Raw genomic sequence first — 20,589 nt, 5'->3', positions numbered from 1 at the left:
CTGGCGATGAAGGCAGTAAAAGCTTTCAAGTGAATAAAGAATCCACAGAGGAAAGCATCCCATCATGATAACAGATGTCCTTAATGACAGAGGTGGTTTAAAAAAAAAAAAACAACAACAACATTGCTGCCACTAACATCCATGGCCATGCTTAAATATTCAAAGTCAAAAATCAGGTACAAGTACAGATACCAAGCAATTGTGCAGTCATTATGTACATATATTTGGACATAAGTATAGATAATGTTTTGGGACTTTTTGTTTCATCTTCATACATTGGATCCCACCTGTGGCGGAGTCCAGCAACAGACATACTTACCACGTACAACTACAAACTGATCTATAATTAGCAATATGAGGCTGGACTAAGACATGGACTTTCATTCTACAGTAGTTACCAGCCACATAAACTGGCCTAATAATAAACAGTTAAATGACTGGCCATGGACAACAGACCAATTATTATACCACTTTTTTAGCCTCATTTTAAGCTGCCATGGAGCTTAGTGACAATAAATAAAAGGTAAGTGAAAGGTTAATGAGATATTTTCCCTTTCCCTTTAAATTTATTAATATGGTGTCAAATGACAACAACAGTTGTCTCATATAGGGCAGGGTGTACGGTAATATATATATATATATATATATATATATATATATATATATATATATATATATATATATATATCTGACCTTTGTGGCAGGTTCTGTATGCCTCTTCGTTTGACTTGGAGAAATCCATTCCACCATCACGGTCCTTCCCTGCTGCAGTCCTTGGAGACACAAAAGAATTAGGGAGATTAATATAATGTGGGATTTCTTACATAGACTGGGTCAGCTTGCTGACAGTGTAGCATCACTACATCTCTAAGAAAAAAAATAGCAGTCAGACTGCATAAAAGATATCATTCCTTTCTAATTTAGGAAAGTTGAATAAGACAAACTTCAGTATTCTGTTTTATTGTTTGAGGTCAGGTGACAGTGTCACGGCTGTCGAGGCGAGGCCGTGTTGTGTTGGAGGGAAAAGGACCCAAAATGCAGGCAGTTAACTGATAATGCAAGTGACGTTTATTTACAAGTAATAGGGTGATGGAAGAGGCAGTGAGGAATGACAAATGACTAAAGAAACCTAAACTGGGAAAACTAAATAATAGTGATGGCCCGCTTGAAGCTGACGCTCCGGTGCGTGTCAAAAAAGGGAAATTTATTAAAATTATAGGGAAATTTCCCTAATGTAATATTATTTATAAAAATAACCATCTAGCGATTAACTGCATAAGTACATGGAGGCGGGACCTCACAGCAGAAGCATACTCCATAATGTGTTGTATATTATTATATGTAACGTGGTATTTTTCAATGATTGTATTTACCAACATCAAGACGTCACAAGCAAAGAAAGACCACACCATGATGCATGTTTAAACAAGGAAAGTTTACTGGTCAAAATTATTTATTAAAGAAATAAATAACATTTTTGTCATCCCAAAAAATACACGTTTAAAGCAACACAACGGTGGCCCAATATCAGACAGAATTCCACTCTGTAGAGTGAGCAATCTTAACGAAGCAGTTGGTTTTATTTTGTGGATTCAAGCTGCTCTTCATATTTTTGGCCACCAGATGTCACCAGAGAGGACTGTGTTGAAAAGCTTCGAAAACAGAACACACTCACATGAGACGGGGACCTTCAGAATAAAACAGGAAACTCAGACACAGAGAACCAGACAAGGCAGTGAACTAAACAGACAGAGTGACACCATAGACAGACAGAACACAGAAGTGGGGCCAGGGCAGGCACAGAACAGAAACCTAACAAATGGCAAATCATAACAGAATACATACTCAGAATAAACAAAAGCATAAAGAAACACAAAACACTGAGCCAGCAGACTCAGGACCAGTGTTGGTCAAGTTACTTGAAAAAAGTAATCAGTAACTAATTACTGATTACTCTCTGTGAACGGTACTCATGGTCATTGATCAATAACCACTGATCGATGGTCATGACAATTTGCATATGAATCATCATGAAACTGACCTCTCTGCCCAATAGTGGTGATAGTGTCAGTCATTAGGTAAATGTGAAGTTTGCGTTACAATGTAACGCAATGTACTTGCGTTACATTGTAAAATAACTGAACTCGCTGAAAATCATTATTTAATTTCAATAATTTATCTTCTAAAGGTAAAAATAAACTCTGCCGCTTTAACATCACTGTAGTGCAGCTGTACGTCATTTCACGCCAGTTTGCCGCATAGTCGTATCCTACAGCGGAAGATGTCGGACTCGGCTGAAGCGGGGGCCTGTTTTATGAAATGGAAATATTCCCGTCACTTCACTTTTCTAAAACAAGCAGACAAGAACATTACGGTAATGTCCTGGGGAGAAAAAATTATCGGCCGCAGTCAATAGCACGAGTAATCTGCTGAAGCACCTGACACGGCAGCACAGATAAAGCCTTCTGAGTGATTCTTGTTCATCATCCATGGATAACACCGCGGCAACTACTGCTAAGCAGACGAAACTTGATTTCACTTCAGCAGCACAGAAAGTGTCTGAAGGTGAGCTTAAGAAAATGATTGTGGAAGAGATGCTACCGCTGCGTACTGTAGAGTCTCCGTCTTTTAGGTGCATATTAAACACAATACCTGTGTGTGGCAAAAAAGCAGCACTGCATGATCGAAAAACGTTTTCTACTTAAGTGTTATGCTGACATGGAAATGGAGCTTAAAGAGACATTCGAGAGTTTGGAATATATTTCCACGACTGCTGACATTTGGACCAGCCATAACAAAAGTTTTCTCGGAATGACGGCACACTGGATTGCTCCTTCTACTTTTGTACGAGGACATGCAGCGCTAGCATGTAAAAGAGTTCGAGGGAGACACACATATGATGTCATCGGCAATGAAATCGAGCAAGTACATTCGGCTTCAAAGTGTTCTGCAATGTGGACAAAAGCAAACCGTTCTTCTGTTGCTTCAGAGTTGGTAGATAATTTTTTCAAGAAAAAACTCATAGTGCCTGTTTCAACACGATGGAATTCATTTCACGACGCTCTGTCCAGGATCACTGACATTCCCCTTGCTGAATTAAATACGGTCTGCACTCAGTTTGGAGTCAAATGCTTCACTGATCGGGAGTATCTGTTCCTAAAGGAGTATTGTATCGTGTTGAAGCCACTCACTGTTGCACTAGACATATTGCAAGGAGAAGAGAACTGCTATTTTGGATGTCCAGGATGCTGGCACTGCAGGACGAGCTTAAGCTGATAGCATCCCTCCCTGATATCATTGTTAAGGTAATCTATATATACCCTTACCCTAAAATAAATTTTTGTTTTATTTATCATGCTCTTATGTGAAGTGTCTGATGTATTTTTTTCTCATAGGCGATCAAGGTGCGCTTTTCCTCAATGATGGACAATAAAGAAGCTCTCCTGGCTGCAGTCACTTTGCCTAAATTTAAGCTACGCTAGATCAGAGAAGAAGAGAAAAAAGACATGGTTAGGGCAATGCTTACTACAGAGTGCCGTGGGTTGTCTCTTGAAGACCAACAACCTGCTCAAGATCACAAGAACCCTGCTAACTCCACTGATGACTTTTTTTCATTTGAGGAGGACGACTGTACCTACTCTGCTGAAACAGAGGTGATGGAATATTTGAAATCTGCTGGGTCTGAGCTGGGTGTTCTTCGCCAATTTCCCAGGATTAAGGCAATTTCACTGAGGTACAACACAGCCACACCATCAAGCGCACCAGCCGAAAGGCTTTTTAGCCTCGGCAATCTTGTGCTTACACCCAGAAGGAACAGACTGTCAAGTGAATGCTTTGAGAGACTTACATTAATGAGATACAACAACTTTTTCAAAAACAACACAGCTAAGTAGTACAAAAAATGTTTTGGAAAACATGAGTGCATACAGCATGCAGGAAATATGGTGCTCATTGGTTTGAGGAAGTTTCAGAGGAATTCTGTTTGTTAACCAAAGTTCAGAGTTAACTTCACTTTGTTGAATCACATGACATGATCACATACATCATGTATGAATATGTTACTCATTGCTTTGAAAATGTAAAAATTTTAATGTTTACTGCGTGAAATATGTCATGTTTAACATTTCTTAAGTTAAGCTTTTTTGTTATTCAGATATGTTGCAGAAAAATATATTTGTTATTCTGGAATTGTGTTTCTTAGCTAAAGAAAGTCACATTCCTTACTAAAAAATGTAATTATTAAAGAATGTTTGTTAATAGACCTCTCTTCATTGAGTCATACTTGTTATTAATCTCTGGCTCTCTTAAATCTGCTCTAAAGACCTACCTTTTGGGTTTGGCTTTTAAACCCAGTATAATTTTTTTTTTTTACTATGTATTTTATATTATTCTTTTTATGTTATTAATATCTGTCTCTCTTCCACAGCATGTCTTTTATCCTGTCTTCCTTCTCTCACCCCAACTGGTCGTGGCGGATGGCAGATCCTCCCTGAGCCTGTTTCTGCAGGTCTCTTCCTGTTAAAAGGGAGTTTTTCCTTCCCACTGTCAACAAAGTGCTTGCTAATTGGGGGTCATATGATTGTTGGGTTTTTCTCTGTAGGTATTATTGTAGTGTCGACCTTACAATGTAAAGTGCCTTGAGGCGACTGATGCTGTGATTTGGTTCTATATAAACAAAACCGCATTGAAAGTGAATTACACAAAATTTCCTCCTAATTTAAAAAAGGCCTTACAACTGAAACTATGTAAAGGGAGTACTAGATAGTTTCCAAACACAGAGACAGATAATCTGGAACAGGACTTTTCCCAAATACGGGAATACTATAACCAGAATTGGAAGGTTACAGCCTTTAAAGCTTTGTCAACAACATAATCAAGCATTTTTATCAATCTGAGCTCAGCCTTTAACTGCACCCCCAAATGAAGTAATCACGAAGCTGTATGAAACACCAAAGCCAGGAAAATGGGGAAAAGATGCAGGAATTCAATTATTTATTCCATTTTTATTACCGACAAATCAGAACAATAGGTATCTCAAGGTAGGGCTGCTCGATTATGGCAAAAATGATAATCACGATTATTTTCACTGAAATTGAGATCTCGATTATTTGACGATATTTATTTAACCCTTTAAGACCTACCATAGGACCAAGTCCGCCAGAGCTTATATTATTTTTTTTACATGTTGTAGTGCCATTTGTGGGAGCATTTCAAGTTGCTATACAACTGTTATAGCCCATATTTTAATAATATGTATGCATTAAGTCCATAGTAACTACATTAATTGCAAAAAAGTGCAATAAACTACAAGAAAATTGAAAATCGTTTTTGGTTTTTTTACATATATTTCTACTTGGAGAAATTTAAGATCCCTCAAAACTTTAAATACAAAAAAGTTGCAAAAAATAGTTTACATCAACAGGAAATTTATTTTGAGTGTCTTCATAGTTTTATTTTGGAGATACACCAATTTTTATATACTACAGGAAAAACCAAAAAACAATCCTATGATGCAAAAACAGCAGGTGCATCAAAATAAGCTATTTCCAGCAGTGCAATTTGAGTTAAGCATCACAGAAACTATTCAGAAAAGTCAAACATGACCAGTATAGGCTTTTAAGGCCTACAAGTTAAAAAAAACTACATTTTCCGCGAAGATGACGTCACTTCCGGTTTCGGCCAGGAAATGGCGGACATGCAATAGTTCCCGCAGACGTCTGTTTCACTGTGGGGAGTGTTACGAACAGCTGATCGGATCTGCAAAACGTCTTTCTGGAATATTATGTTTTTGTTCCTGCAAGCGCTTTTTATGCAATTTTTGCAAAGCTTTATGTGGAAGGAAACCGTGACCGAGGACAAGCTGATGGCATAAGATGTAAGTACAACTCCTCCGGTTTCATATGCAAAACAAATTATTGCGCTAGCTTACGCAGTTCCGGTTCTACAGGGATTTAAAAATAGTTACACAAAATGGAGCGTGCTGCTTTGACGGCTTTAAAGGGTTAACAATGACTTTAAAAAAATAATATAAAATAGTGTGCAACACCACTGAAGTTTTTTTTACCTCTCTTTTCAACCAACGGCAGTCACTCTCCTCTCCAAATAACTTCTGCTTAGCTTTCCGAGCTTCCCTCGGGTCCTCTTAATCAGCGGTCTCCAACCTTTTTTGCGCCAGGACCGGTTTATAAGGTGTCGCGGATAAATGAGGGAGGGGCTAATAATCGGCTCAGTCATTTTTAATGATCGTTGAAAGCCCAGATCGTAATCGTGATTAAAATTCGATTAATTGAGCAGCCCTATCTCAAGGTAACTGTTGTTGTAAGATAAAAACCCTACAATAATATAAAGAAACAGAAAACCCCAACAAACATATGACCCCTATGAGCAAGCACGCGTGATGGCATGACCATAGCTGGACTGGCCATCGGACAAACTCGGTGGGCCGATTTTTTTTTTCTTTTTTTGTAACGGTATAAACAATGAGAGGTGGTGGATTGGCCAGATGCTGGCCGGTGTGTAAAAACAACTCATTTGTTTGGTGGTGGCTATGGCGGAGCTTCCACAGATTCAGTAACATTAGCAAGTGGTGGAGGCCAGCAGGTGGATGAGGGAGAGGGGAGGCAGGAGGAGGAGAGACCCGAGGCAGCACGGGTCCGAGTGTCAGGTGAATTGAACTTCAGGTAAGAAGTTATGACCTGCAGTCTATCTGGGTCAGATATAAACCAAGTTTAGGTGGAGTTTATTTTCGTTGTGCTGACTTTTTACAGTCAGTTACAATAACTCGTACTGCGTACTAGCTAGCATGACGGAGTTTTCATCAGAATTGTTGGAGCGAACTTTATTTTATTCATAAGGTTAGTTAGTAGAGTTGCCAACCGTCCTGTAAAAAGACGGAATCGTCCCGCATTCAGAGAAAATATTACGCGCTTCGTATTGAGGTGAAAAGGAACAGTTTGTCCCGGACTTCAGCTAGAATGGAAAAAGACACAAAGCTGGAGTTATTCTGTCTTTACGCTGCACAGCTGCCTCTTCTTCTCTCATTCTGTCCCCCTCCTCTCCTGTTGCTACTTCAATCATGAAACCGATCAATGATCAGCTGATCGGTTTTTCTGGAGCAAGTTCTGTCTCTCTTGTTTGTTTATCGCCCACTTTGCGCCAGAAAGAGGAAATCACCGGACAACAGCAACAGCAGCACGTTTAAGCTTGATCAGCTGTTGTTAGAATTTATTTAATATTAATTTCTAGTATCAGCTGATGTTTGCTGGAGCCACAGCTGTAAAACTGCTGGTCATGATATCATTTGGTTATCTGGTGAGAGGGAAACATGAAGATGAAACCAGGAGATGTCCTTACTGAATCATCAGAGCTGAACAGGTGATGGAGAAACAGGTTTACCTTTTAGGTGACATGAATGAGTTGAAGGGAAGTTTCTGAGAGACAAATAACACCAGGATCCTTTTTTACACTGACAGCTGGTAACTGTGCAGGTGCGGATCTAGCAAAGTTTTGCCAGGGGCCAGGTAGGGAATTAACAGGGAGAGGTGGGCACAAGGAAATACTTTCTTATTCTCATTTAAAATGTCTCGCTTTTATTAAATAATTATCTGAAGCTTACAACCAAAGTTTTTATCTGACGTAAAATGTATAGAAATAATACCACAAGACTGTACATCACTGTCACAACAGCGTTTGTTTTCATTCAAAGGCTTTATGGCTTTAAAGAGAAGGTTTTCAGGAAACACTGTTAAATCATCAAAGACCCCAGTCACCCAACACATGGACTCTTCACCCTCCTGCCTTCTGGGAGGCGCTACAGGAGCCTCCGGACTAAGACCACCAGGTACCGGAACAGCTTCTTCCCCACAGCTGCCAGACTCCTGAACTCTGCCTCCTGACATCTGACCCACATTAAACACATGGACTGGACACACACACACACACACACACACACACACACACACACACACAACGGACAACTGTATCGGACACAATAATAACATGGTCTGAACCACCAATCTCAACCACTAGCACTTTATATAGCCTCTGTAGAAATTATCCACATATCTCACTTATCTTAACTGCACTACTGTATAATTCTGTATAAATAATCATTCTGTAAAATACAATAATTTTTAATTCTACAACTGTTTATTACTTGCATAGTTCACATTTATGTATAGCTGTACATCTCATATTCTGTATAGTTTTTCATATTTATATCCTGTTCATAGCCTGTACATAGCTTGTACTCACTACAGCCTGTACATACTTATAGTTATAGCATATTCATAACATACCTTCATACCGTGTACATTATAACATACCATAATAGACCCATTTCTGTAATATACTTACATATCTATATTATTGCTAATATATATTTTAGGGATGTAGGAAAATATCGATACATTAAAATATCGCGATATTTCGTGTAATGATACTGAATCGATATTCAAAATCAGTGTTATCGATTTTTTAATTGAAAAATTACATGCATTTACTGTGTATTTCTTTTGTATGTTGCAATTCAAACTCCGGCCACTTGTTTGCCGTTTTTACCGCCTTTACGTTACGGAAAAATGAGGTCTCGCGATAACTGTAGAAGCGTCTAGTTTGCCAAAAACCAACGAAGTAGAACAGTGGATGAGTGGCCAATTGTGCTAGCTAACTGATGACCGAAGAGGAGAGGATACAGCCGGCCCCAGCAGCTTTCAAAGCTGATGTGTGGACTTATTTTGGATTTATGACAAATAGAGTCAAATATTCGGGTAACACCACAAATTTACGAACACACGTGTGTAGACACCATAGCGATGTAGCGTCAAATGCTAATTTTAAAACGAAATGAGGTGATCTCGCTCAACGGACAATTGAAGAAGTTAACTTTTTGAAACTACCAGCAACTTCAACTCGTGCAACAAAAATAACGCAGTCAGTACTTGTTTTTATTTGCAAAGACATGCGCCCTCTGAGTGTTGTGGAGAATAAAGGATTTCGTAATAGGATTAAAACGCTGGAGCCCCGTTACACCGTTCCTTCCCGACAACACATCACGGACATCGCTCTGCCAAAGTTGTACCAAGAAGTCAAAGCGACAGTGCTGGACTCTCTCAGCTCGGCAGAGACAGTTGCTTTGACATGCGATTCTTGGACTTCGAGAGCCACTGAATCGTACGTAACTGTTACAGCTCATCACATAACGGACCAGTGGAACCTTCAGTCTCATGTACTACAAACCCGAGCCATGCATGACAGTCACACAGGTGAACACATTGCAGCGTTACTAACTGACGCTGTGGCTGAATGGGGATTGAACGCAAAGGACCTTGTTGTTGTTGTTACCGATAATGCACCAAACATGGCTCTCACGGCTAGACTTGCAGGCATAACGCACATACAATGTTTTGCACACAGTCTGAATCTCACCTCACAGAAAGCAATGAAAATACAATCCGTGGTGCGACTTCTCGGGAGGATCCGACGTGTAACAGCCTTTTTTAGGCGCAGCACCACAGCCAGCAATCAGTTGAAGCAGAAACAGTGCCTCCTTCAGCTACCAGCTCACAGATTGATCACGGACGTAATTACAAGATGGAACAGCTCCTATGATATGATAGATCGATTTTTAGAACAGCAACCAGCCATCTGTGCGGCTCTGCTTTCTGCAGAAGTTAGGAAGAGTGAAAAAGAAATTTTCACATTAAGTGAGTCTGACATCATATGTGCAGAAGAAGTTGTCAGGGCACTCAAGCCTATGAAGGACGCCACCCTGGTGAGAGAGGGGAGCATGCCAACCCTGTCCATCATTGCTCCTCTTCATGCCAAGCTTGTGATGGGTGCACAAGAAAGTGTTGATGATACACCGACAGTAAGGGACATTAAGACTGCCATAGCAGAAGATCTGGGAAAGAGATATGTAAATGAGAGGGAGACACTATGGATGGCATCAACTGTTGATCCTCGGTTTAAGGACCTGCCCTTCCTGTCTGAAGCAGAGGCCAGTGAGACCTATTCCAGACTGTTGGACACTGTGGTGGCTGTGATAAAGAAGGGGGGGAAAAGGAAGTAAATAAATGAATGAATTTACTTGGAAAAATTCAACTGAATTTATAAGAAAGTGAATAAAGTTTAAAAAAAAAAGTATATTGATGACATTTGTCATCAGATATTAGAGCAGAACAGGGTGAATCTTGGTTTTAAATTTTGACTTTGTGACATTAATACTATTTTAATTTAATGTTTTTAAGGAGCAAAAGAATAAGGAGTCTGACAAACAAGTGGAGGAAGAGAATACCACAGAGGAGGATTATCACCCACATAACAAAAACAGCTTTGACTCGATCCCTCTGCCACCTCTAAAGAGACAGAGGACCTCATGTGCATTGGTGGACTTGCTTGGAGCTATGTTTGTGACAATACTGCACCAAAATCAGAACATGATGTTGCTGCAGCTGAGATCAAGAGGTATAGAGATGAGACCCCTTTGCCTCTCACAGGAAATCCTCTCAGTTGGTGGAAGGACCATGAACAGGAATACCCTCAACTATCCAAAGTAGCAAGGAGTTTCCTATGCATTCCTGGAACAAGTGTCTCTGCAGAGAGAGTTTTCTCCTCTGCAGGAGACATGGTAAATGCACAGAGAAGTGTCCTGAGAGCTGACCATGTCGACCAGCTTGTATTCCTGCACAAAAATCTGGAAATTGAAAAATAAGCACTGAGAAAACACTATAACATGTAAAATCTCAGATTTGAGAATGCTTGGTATTTTGGTTGAGTCTCATAAGCACTTATTTGAATGAGTAAATTCCCCTTTTCAGCTTTTACTAAAAGTGTTCCATTGATGGACATTGCAGAGCTGTACTTTATTTTATTAACACTTAATTTTAATAGCACTTTACATTGTTTGTTAATGTTTACTTGGATTCTTCAAGCAGTTTCATTTTTGATTTATATTTGTTTATGTTAAGGTCACATAAAAAGTGCTTTGTTTTCGTTTTTTACAATCATAGTACTTAGTAAGTAAGACCTCAGTGTTACATTGTTTACCTTTTTTCATGTTAAAGAAATAGTTGATATTTCAGTAAAGTAGTTTTTGTTTGTTTATTTAACATGACTTCTCATAAGGCAGATGTTAATTTCTCCATTCATTTTGAACTTAGAGAGAGTGTTTTTGTTTTAGATGGCTCATGTCAAGCATTTAACAGTTTGGACTGTTTACTGTGAGTTTTCCTAATTAAATTCAGTCCTAAACACAAATATCGCCTGGCTTTTAGTATCGCAATATATCGTATCGTCTCCCCTGTATTATGACAGATATTGTATCGCCAGATTCTTGCCAATACACACCCCTAATATATTTGTAATATATCTATATCATGGCTAAAGCACTTCTGGATGGATGCAAACTGCATTTTGTTGCCTTGTACCTGTGACATGTGCAATGACAATAAAGTTCAATTCTATTCTATTCTAAATGTTCAGTTTCTATACCATATGTTAAAACAATGTGTGATTAAAGTGGTGGGTAGGTTCTTTTAAATCCCTTTCATTCTTGCTGTTACCCTTCTCTCACCAATCAACACTGGCACTCGTCTCCACCCACTCAACTCTGCCTGCACTTTCTTTTTCACCTCTCTGTTGCTTTAAATGGTTGACCCAGATATTTGAACATCTAACTTCACTCTCTCCACTCCTTTGGTGTTCACTTTTACAACCATTTCCCTTGCATGCACAAACATAAGTATTCTGTCTTGCTTCTGTTAACATTCATTCCTCTTCTATCCAGTAAATCTGATCCAGTATGGAAATCTAGTTCTTTATGACCTGCATGTTGTTGTTTTGTTCTTTTTGTTTCTTTATTTGTATTACCTGTAGACATGCTGATAGATGTTAGGATTTTCCTACCGGTTATATGTATTTGCTGGAGTTTCCCTTTCAGAGCCCACAGGGGAGCCAATTAAGATATTTTTAAGTGAGCTTTTAGTGATTTGTTACAGGATTTAAGATTTTTAGTCATAAATCAGCACTTACAGAACAGAAGTGCAGTCATCCAGCTCTGCAACATCACAAATCATTTTCATATAGCTCCTTCCCTTCTTCTCTCAGATCCGTGATATGACAGATATGATATGATATCTCTGTACCTGTGATGTTAACTCTGTGAAAAGTAATTCAAAATTCATGAGAGAATAAGTGAGGGTCTGAGAGGGCACCAGAGTTAGAGAGGAAGTGGGTGACTGTCCTGCAGAACAGAATTCCAAACAGAAGACATATGCAGGGATGAGAGCTGTAAGCAGCACGCAAGAACTGATTAAAGGCACTTAGACCGGTGACTTTACATGTTCTTTAGATTGACACTTTATCACTTATAATCAGTTGCAGGTGAAGAATCTAAACTTGCCACAGTAATGTAAATGCCACATTTACACCACACAAAAAAGAAAGAAAAAACTCAGACATCAAAGACTGAATCACCCGGTTACTTAACGAAATACCACTAACTCAACCACTCCCATACCACTTTACAAACGTGGCAGCTACACTGTATTAATAACTTATCATTCATGATTGTTATCATCATCATTAATAATTTTATTTCAGTTACTATTGTTACTTCTAAAATTAGTAGTAACAGTGGATGCATCATATCATCATCATCATTGATTTATTTACCAATAAATTAGCCGTTTCTTCTCTCATATCATCCTTAATCATACATAAATCCAGTGTGGGAGCCAGCCTGTTGGCTCTGGGCTGCATCAGTCTGCCTATCCTCCAGCGACTCTCTGAGCCTGCCTTTTATGGGCAGCGCACGAAGATGGACCGGCCTCATACTGAACTCACACATGCGAGTTCCCCTAAAGACATTACTGAGTTGTAACAAACTTAACACACTTGTAAAAGAGGTCATGGATAAATTCCCTCGCCGTGTTGGGGAGACGCAGACGATGCCACAGTTAGAATCTGGCCTGCTCACAATAACTCGTTAATGCTGGGCTTACACTGTGCGATTTTTTGGCCCATTTGAGCCGATTTTTGAGTCGTGCGATCATCAATCGCTTGGTCGCGAGGGTGTCGTCGCAGCTTCTCACACTGCGCACGCGCAAACACAAATGTCAGCGAAAAAGACGGCGCAGCACGGCAGTGCGGCGTGTGATCTGGACACAAGCGATGGAGGCACAACTTGTAGAACTATGGCAAGCTCACCCGAGCCTTTTCGATGTGGCCTCACAAAATTATCACGACCACAACAACCATGAAAATAGTTGGATCTACACTCCTGCTCAATCACAGCTGCCTGATCAATGTTTTTCATTAGCAATTTAACAAAGTTGATGGTGGTGGTGTGTCTGTGTGAGTGAAAGACAGAGAGAGAGAGCGAGCGACAGAATTTCTGTTATAACCTTCATTTTATGGACGCACAGTTTGAGCACTCAGGTCGCATCAGAGCATCGGGTCGTATAGTGTGAGACCCTGTGCCGTGATCTACGAACTCCTGCGAGTCAATCGTGCAGTTTGAGCAGGAGCTGAATCGCGCGACTGAAAAAAAATCGCACAGTGTCTGCCCAGCATAACGCCTGGAACACATCTGGCCTCTGATTTCCTAAACATGGCGAGTCTTTGGTAGATTTCAGTAGAAGAGCCCCCTCCCCCATTAACATCACAGTAACATCACATCTAACAGATATCGCACTGCTGCTGCAGTCAGTGGCGTACTCTTGAGTACAGGACACCCAGCAAAGGTCTGCAGGTCATGTGTTGGCCGTTAATAACAGCTTTGATAACATCTTTTTTCACTGAAACGTCATCACACAGACCAAAAATACGGTCTTCTGTGTGTCAAAGTGACATGTTTCTTGCTTAAACTAAAGCCTTCTCACAGAGGCAGGCGCTTTTGCGGGTCAACAGCAACTGTTAAGCACAAGAAGTTTCTTCGGCGGTACTCTTACCTCGCTCTCCGTGTCTGGGGGCTCCTTCCACTGCGCCGTTCAGCACCAAGAAACAAAGAAGAGCGAGCACACGTCCACACTGTGCCGGGGATGTGTGAGTATTTTTCTGCCTGTGTTTACTATACATTCCTGTGACCCTCGACACTGCCAGCGTTCTTCAACTGTGCCTCCCTCACAGACTCATCCGAGCGTCAAAATACTCAGGAAAAGAAACCACTTCCGGTCCGAACCACCAAAGTAAAACCGAGCTCCAAACCAAACAGCCACGAATACAGGAAAGAATAAACTGATAAAAGCCAATCATTTTCACCATCCAATAAAATTTGCCCTACAGCCACCAAGTTTGTTCAAGATCAAAATAAAACAAAATAAACACAATCAAAAAACTTTTTTTTACTTCATAATACAAAACATTTAAACATATTTTACCAAATAATTACATTAATTCTAAACATGTACATACATAAAAATATAATTTAATAAAATAAGAATAAGAAAAAAATTCTGGGTTTAATTCTATCCATACCCCAGCTACAGCTGCATGCTGCTTTCATGTTCACTCTCTTTGGTGTTGGTCAAGTTACTTGAAAAAAGTAATCAGTAACTAATTACTGATTGCTTCCCCAAAAAAGTAATCCCGTTACTTTACTGATTACTTATTTTCAAAAGTAATTAATTACTTAGTTACTTAGTTACTATTTAAAAACACGATTTACAACCTGAATAGGTGATAAAGCGATAGATCTTTCAGCCCAATTCTACCTTTTCTACATAATCCATCATACAAAATGTAATCAGATGAAAAGTCTCTTTTTAAAACTTGTTTTATTACTTTTAATCTTTTAACTTTATGCATCAAGCAAACATTTAATTATATGCAACATTCTCTGACTGGAAGAAATTTGTTTAACATTTAAACCTATTTTCTGCACATTCCAGCACATAAAATATATATTTTTTGTGTGTTTACACACAGTCTTTCAAATAGATGCAAGTAAAACACAGCAGAAAATAAATAAAGTCAAAGACTAGCGGTCTTTTTGCTCTATTTTCACCTGTAAAGAGGGAGTAGGGTAGGCGGAGGATTATCCTGGTGCAGGTGTGCCGCAGCGGTCAGTGGAAGAATCCGCGAGTTTCTCTGTGAGTTTCCCATTACGTCATAGCGCACTCGGTGCTTGCTTGGAAGTTTAGGAGGTTTTTTTCGCTGTAAAAAGAAGTTTTCTTCCCACGCACAACAGACACTAATGTTTTTGTCACTTTTTATGGAATCAAACTCAAAGTAAGGTCAGTACTTCCACGCTTTAAACGCTGCACGCTCATACTCTCTCCCGCACTCGATATGTGATCCATTGTTGATCTGCACACAGCTGTTGTCACAAACGTCGCACTTGCTATTGTCACTGTCATGAGACATTCTCGCAAAAAAATCACGGTTTTAGTAACGCAGTAACGCAGCGTTCCTACGGGAAAGTAACGGTAATCTAATTACCGTTTTTGCAATAGTAATCCCTTACTTTACTCGTTACTTGAAAAAAGTAATCGGATTACAGTAATGCGTTACTTGTAACGCGTTACTGTAATCCGATTACTTTTTTCCATCTCTGGTCCTGAATATGTCAAGATTTCGTCACCTCCTCTGGAAAATGTCTTTTCTGCAACGCTGTCACTCCAGTGTATTTTTGTCCTGCCGGGAAGAGAGTGGACACTGAGATGTAACACAAATGACTCGTTTTTTGCAGGTCCTCTGCTTTGTTGGGAGGACATTACCACATGTTACACTGAAAGTGCAAACAGTGTTTTAACTGTCAACTTTCTGTCACAGTAAATTTTATCACGTGCAATAAAACATTGACATTGTCAAAGTCAAAGGAAACTTTATTGTCATCCCTGCTATACACAGTACAGTATATAGAGAGACAAGATGACGAGGCTCCAGTTACATTCAGTGCAAAAGAACAACAACAAATACAGTAAGAGCAAGAACAAGAATAGAATTGTATACACTTTGAGGTAAAGGGTAAATGACATTTTAAAATTTACAATCATGATTTAAAGTGGCTTTGAAGTGTTTCAGATGGCCAACATAGCAGCTTTACAGTTTACAATGTGAGTGAAAGTGACCTTGAGTGAGATAAAGTAAAGTGACCAGCATGAGCAGGATTGCTGAGAGTGGGATTGTCTATAGAGCAGCATGTGATGTGGATGGTAGAAGCCAGCATCACAGTCCCTGGTGTAATGTGGATGGCCTCAGACAGCAGCAAAGGCCCTGGTGTAATGTGGATGGCCTCAGCCAACAGCACAGGCCCTGGTGTGGTGAAGATGGCCTCACAGGGAGCACTGGCCCTGGTGTAATGTGGATGGCATCGCAAGTAGCACAGGCATTTGTGTATTGTGGATGGGATCAGCCAGCAACAAAGGCCCTGGCGAAATGTTGTTGGCCTCAGCCATGAACACAGGCCCTGGTGAAATGTAGATGGCCTCAGCTGGCAACATGCACCCTGGTGAAATGTAGTTGGTCTCAGCCAGTAGCACAGGCCCTGTTGTAATGTGGATGGCCTCATCTAACAACACTGGCCCTGGCGAAATATGGATGGTATTGGTCAGCAACACACACCCTGGTGTAATGTGGATGGCATCAACAAGCAGCAGAGGCCCTGGTGTGGTGAAGATGGCCTCACAGGAAGCACTGTCCCTGGTGTAATGTGGATTGTAGAAGCTGGCATCACAGTCCCCTGTTGTCCTGTTGTCCCCGGTTTTGCAGCTGTTTGAGCTAAGATTTTCAAGTTATTCACATAATGAAAACCTATACTTTGTTTCGGGCGAGTTCCCCATTCAAATGCATGTATTAGTGAGAAACGCACTGTCTTGACGAAATAAAGCATTTTTGTACAACTTCATATAAATAGCTGTAACTTTTGATAGAAGACTCAGACACACATATTTATGGCTTTATCCAACACGTTCTCACTCCCAACTCGTCAAACGTGTGACGCATAGTCAGGCTCCCTCTGCTTCACTTATCGACGCACAGGGTACCCCCCTCGCGTCGAGAATTGATGTGCAGGGTCCTCTCATTGAATACTATAGAGCTCCCTAAACGTTGCTTATTGACGACAAGAGATTGCCGTGGTAGAGCCTGTTGTCTGTATATTTATATATTTCCGAAATCACATTGTAGTGACAATACTGAACACAATAAATTATATAATGTAAACAACTACCTGAAAAACAGGTAGAACGATACTTTTGTATCGTTTATTGCATTTATGGAGGGAGTGATGTATGCTGGGTAATGGCACAGCTAGCGACTGGGTGACTTTATTCACCCGCTTCGGCTGTTATCAGTCCATACAATGGGCGTTATTAGCACAAATCAGTCCCATAGATATGGGCCATCTCCTGCTAGATTGTTCAGAAGGTTGTTATCATCCATCCAGATGGAGGATCACTAACAGTGACATTTGTCAGTGTGGGACTGTTGAGTCACCTGAAGAACTCATTTCATTCATTCTCCACATGATGTTCATTTACAGAAATGTTTCACAGGAACTGATTTCTCCCAAAGGGTGAACTAGTGTGTGTCCATAGATTATCTCTGTATGAATGTACTTTTAAATGAAGGCAAGTGTTTGTCCTTTTTTGTTCCTCAGTTACAGTACGTGATATCAAGGGCAGGCGGTCAACACTGAGGGAAGACAAGAAGCAGACGTACTTCCAAGAGGGAGCTGCAGTGAGGACAGAGCCAGGTCACTGAGGTCAGAGGTCAGAATCTGAAACAGCTCAGGTTTATATTTTAGGTGTTATAAAAAAATCAAAATGTATTTATAAAGAAACCTTTAAATAATAGTCATAATTATGATTATTATAAGAAATATCAAACATTTAAGTGGATTTTCTGTTACACATATTGTGTTAGCCCTGCAATAAAGTGGCAGCCTGTCTCTGTCCTGTATCAGCTGGGATAGGCTTCATCCTCCCGCAATCCTGAATTGGATACATTGTATTCCAATTATGTAATCTGATCATTTACAAACTCAAGGTATCTAATCAAATTGTAAGTAATAATTATAAAATGGGAAAGCAGAAATAAGTGTGACATGAATGTAAATGTGTGAGCTGACATAGAGGACAGCTACATGCAGTCTGAAAAACCTTTGTTGTCAAGTTTGCAGGTATATCAGCACGAGACATTCTTACATAGAAGAGACGTTAAAGTCTCTAACTCAGTGAAGCATTATTGGTCCCGTCTGTTTGGATAAATATAGTAAGTTGATGTACGTCCATTTATTGACACATTTTCTTAAGTGCTTATCCAGTTCAGGATCACAGTGGAGCTGCAGCTGGATATGTTCAGTAAATAAACCTTACAAAAGTTAACAATAAACCTGCATCCCTGTATGTTGTTGTCCACAGGATGAGAAAATCAAACTGGGAGACAGTGGAACATGTTAATAAATGTTTGTGTGTTTATGCCTGTGTCTTTCACAGGAGGCGCTGGAAGGTTTCCCTAATAGCTCCTGTTGAATCAAAGCAGAACCATAAAGGTTGCTGGATTGCATGATGGCCTTACCCCTGAGCAGTCATCCTGTTAAAGGAGGAACCAGTTAGAAGCTGTTTTCAAAGTAGCTGAGCAGATTTCATCTCAAGTAAGCAATTAACTGTTTGTTCATCTGTTCTGCCACTTAAAGAGCATTTAAGGACGTCTTTTGAGTGTCCAGTTGAATTAATTCTACTGGCTCTCATGGTCATTTGTTATTATAGACATATTTTTCATCTTCATCCAGCTATTTAGTAAATTCTATCTATTTAGTAATATCCGCCAGCTATAAAATGTAATATAAATATAAAAATATCTAAATATCTACTGTCCTTTATGTTTTAATGATGTAAGTCTGTTATCGTGTTACATTAGCATTCCTCACATATCAATGAGATGCTGTACAGTACAATCCTACTGACACAGCAGAGGGATAACGACGGCTATTCAACATCATCGTTACACGACACATTCGAGCTGCATGACGCAGACAAAGTGACTAAATCATATTTTTTGTGGTTTATTGTCTTCAAACCAGCAGACAAAGCTGATGGCAGAAGATGTCGGAGAAGAACTTCAGGCCGTGGACTGAAAAGGTATTTTTTTCTTGTTATCAAAGACATTTGGAGTGTCGGCTTCTACAACTGGTTGTGCTAAAGTAAAGCTTACAGTCTAAGAAATCACAGTGTTGATATTCAGCACAAAGAGAAAAGCTCACTTGTTTGAATTTATTTACAATCATAGTTTTATAAATTCTGACTGTAAACATCTTTTACAGCTTTGATATTGTTTGACACTCGATATCAGGTTTAATTTAAAGGTTTCTGTGTCCCAATGAGCCATTTACAATGACCAGTGTTTCACTTTAACTGTAACACATTCATTATTTAGATTCAACATTTCTAAGAGAAATAACTGAATGTAAAAAACGGCAGCCCTCAGGCCAGGTTTAATTGATAGAGATATATGCATGCATTATGAAATTTATGTATCCCAGATAATTGTTATTCATCTAGTCATGGCAGACCCACCTCTTCCTCCCTAGTTAACTGCAACCCAAAAGAACTAGTGGGGCTATTTACACACTCACAACCAGTGTGGGGTAAAAAGAGCCACCAAAAAGCTGTCAGCCACAGATGTGCTAGAAGAGTTAGAAGCTCTACTTATGGAGAAACTTTCTAAGTCTAACAGGGGACAGGTACTCCTGCCCAAATAACATGATATAACCCCACATACAGCCCAGCCATAAAATCATTTAGTCATTTAGTTAAAGACAGCATGGGACCAAATGCCTGCACCAACCTGGCATTTCTTCCTCCTGAATTAAATGAATGAATGGATGAAAGTTAAATGACTACAAACCTAAAGCCACTAGTTCCCACACTGGAGCTCCCTGACACTGTGTGTTAACCGTATTTAGCTTGTATCAACAGTTGTAACAGGCTAAGCCACTTGAGACACTGCATTGAATTTGTTCCTGTCTTAATGATTTCAGCTGACTGGTTTCAGCTCAGATGTTCTGTTTTTTCCTTTCAGTAGATCAAATCAGCTCGTGCTCCTTCTGCTTCCAATTTAATGGCAAGAAGAAGAAGAATAAGAATGCTTCAGCGAAGTGGCGTTCATGGTCTCAGTGAACAGTCACACACTGCATGTATTTTTAAAAGCAACATGTCTGTTCACCACAACAATGGAGATCTGTAATATTAGTGCAGCTACGGTTTGTTCTTGAACATCAGTTCTGTTTTCTACTTTGATCACTTACAAATGAAACTAATGACAAACATGAACAGCTGTGCTTATTTCTGAGACATGAGTTTTTGAATGTGTTCATATTTACACAGTGTGCATCTGTATGCTGAAACTGTGATGGTGAACCTGAGGTGATGGTCAACAGAAGGCAAATATATATCAATATAAAACAATATTGAAGTAATGTCTTTACTCTCTGCAGTGTGTGGACGCTGTGCACGCAATCACCTTATTTACCGTAGTAAACACTCACCGCTAGCTCACGTGACTGACTGTCTCCATGGTTACATCGTATATTATTAGCTATGTAAACAGCTTCCAAAGATACCGCCATAGCTCTCTGCAGCTGTAACA

At 39.7% G+C, this 20,589-nt stretch overlaps 1 protein-coding gene and 1 long non-coding RNA gene across 3 annotated transcripts in view; one reads left to right on the top strand and one right to left on the bottom strand.

Moving 5' to 3' along the window:
- Window positions 1–14,162, bottom strand: part of adam19a (ADAM metallopeptidase domain 19a) — an 89,299-nt gene extending 75,137 nt beyond the window's left edge. The window contains exons 1-2 of the mRNA XM_082511053.1: window positions 13,950–14,162; window positions 694–773 (exon numbers count right to left, since the gene is read on the bottom strand). Coding sequence (XP_082367179.1) covers window positions 694–773; window positions 13,950–14,076 — 207 coding nt within the window. The 5' untranslated portion in view covers window positions 14,077–14,162. The remainder of the gene's footprint in view (window positions 1–693; window positions 774–13,949) is intronic.
- Window positions 14,163–17,582: 3,420 nt separating this feature from the next.
- On the top strand, window positions 17,583–20,196 carry LOC309692675. 2 transcript variants are annotated; one of them, XR_014272401.1, is made up of 4 exons: window positions 17,583–17,711; window positions 18,438–18,595; window positions 19,025–19,082; window positions 20,023–20,191. It is a non-coding gene; the product is annotated as an uncharacterized lncRNA (long non-coding RNA). The 2 variants fall into 2 exon arrangements; XR_014272400.1 differs by having other exon boundaries at window positions 17,586–17,704; window positions 20,023–20,196.
- Window positions 20,197–20,589: the final 393 nt, after the last annotated feature.

This window comes from Aulonocara stuartgranti (genome assembly GCF_965226115.1).
Source record: "Aulonocara stuartgranti genome assembly, chromosome: 3".
NCBI lineage: Eukaryota > Metazoa > Chordata > Actinopteri > Cichliformes > Cichlidae > Aulonocara > Aulonocara stuartgranti.
The sequence above is the reverse complement of the archived record's forward strand: the minus strand, read 5'-3'. Positions and strand labels throughout refer to the sequence as shown.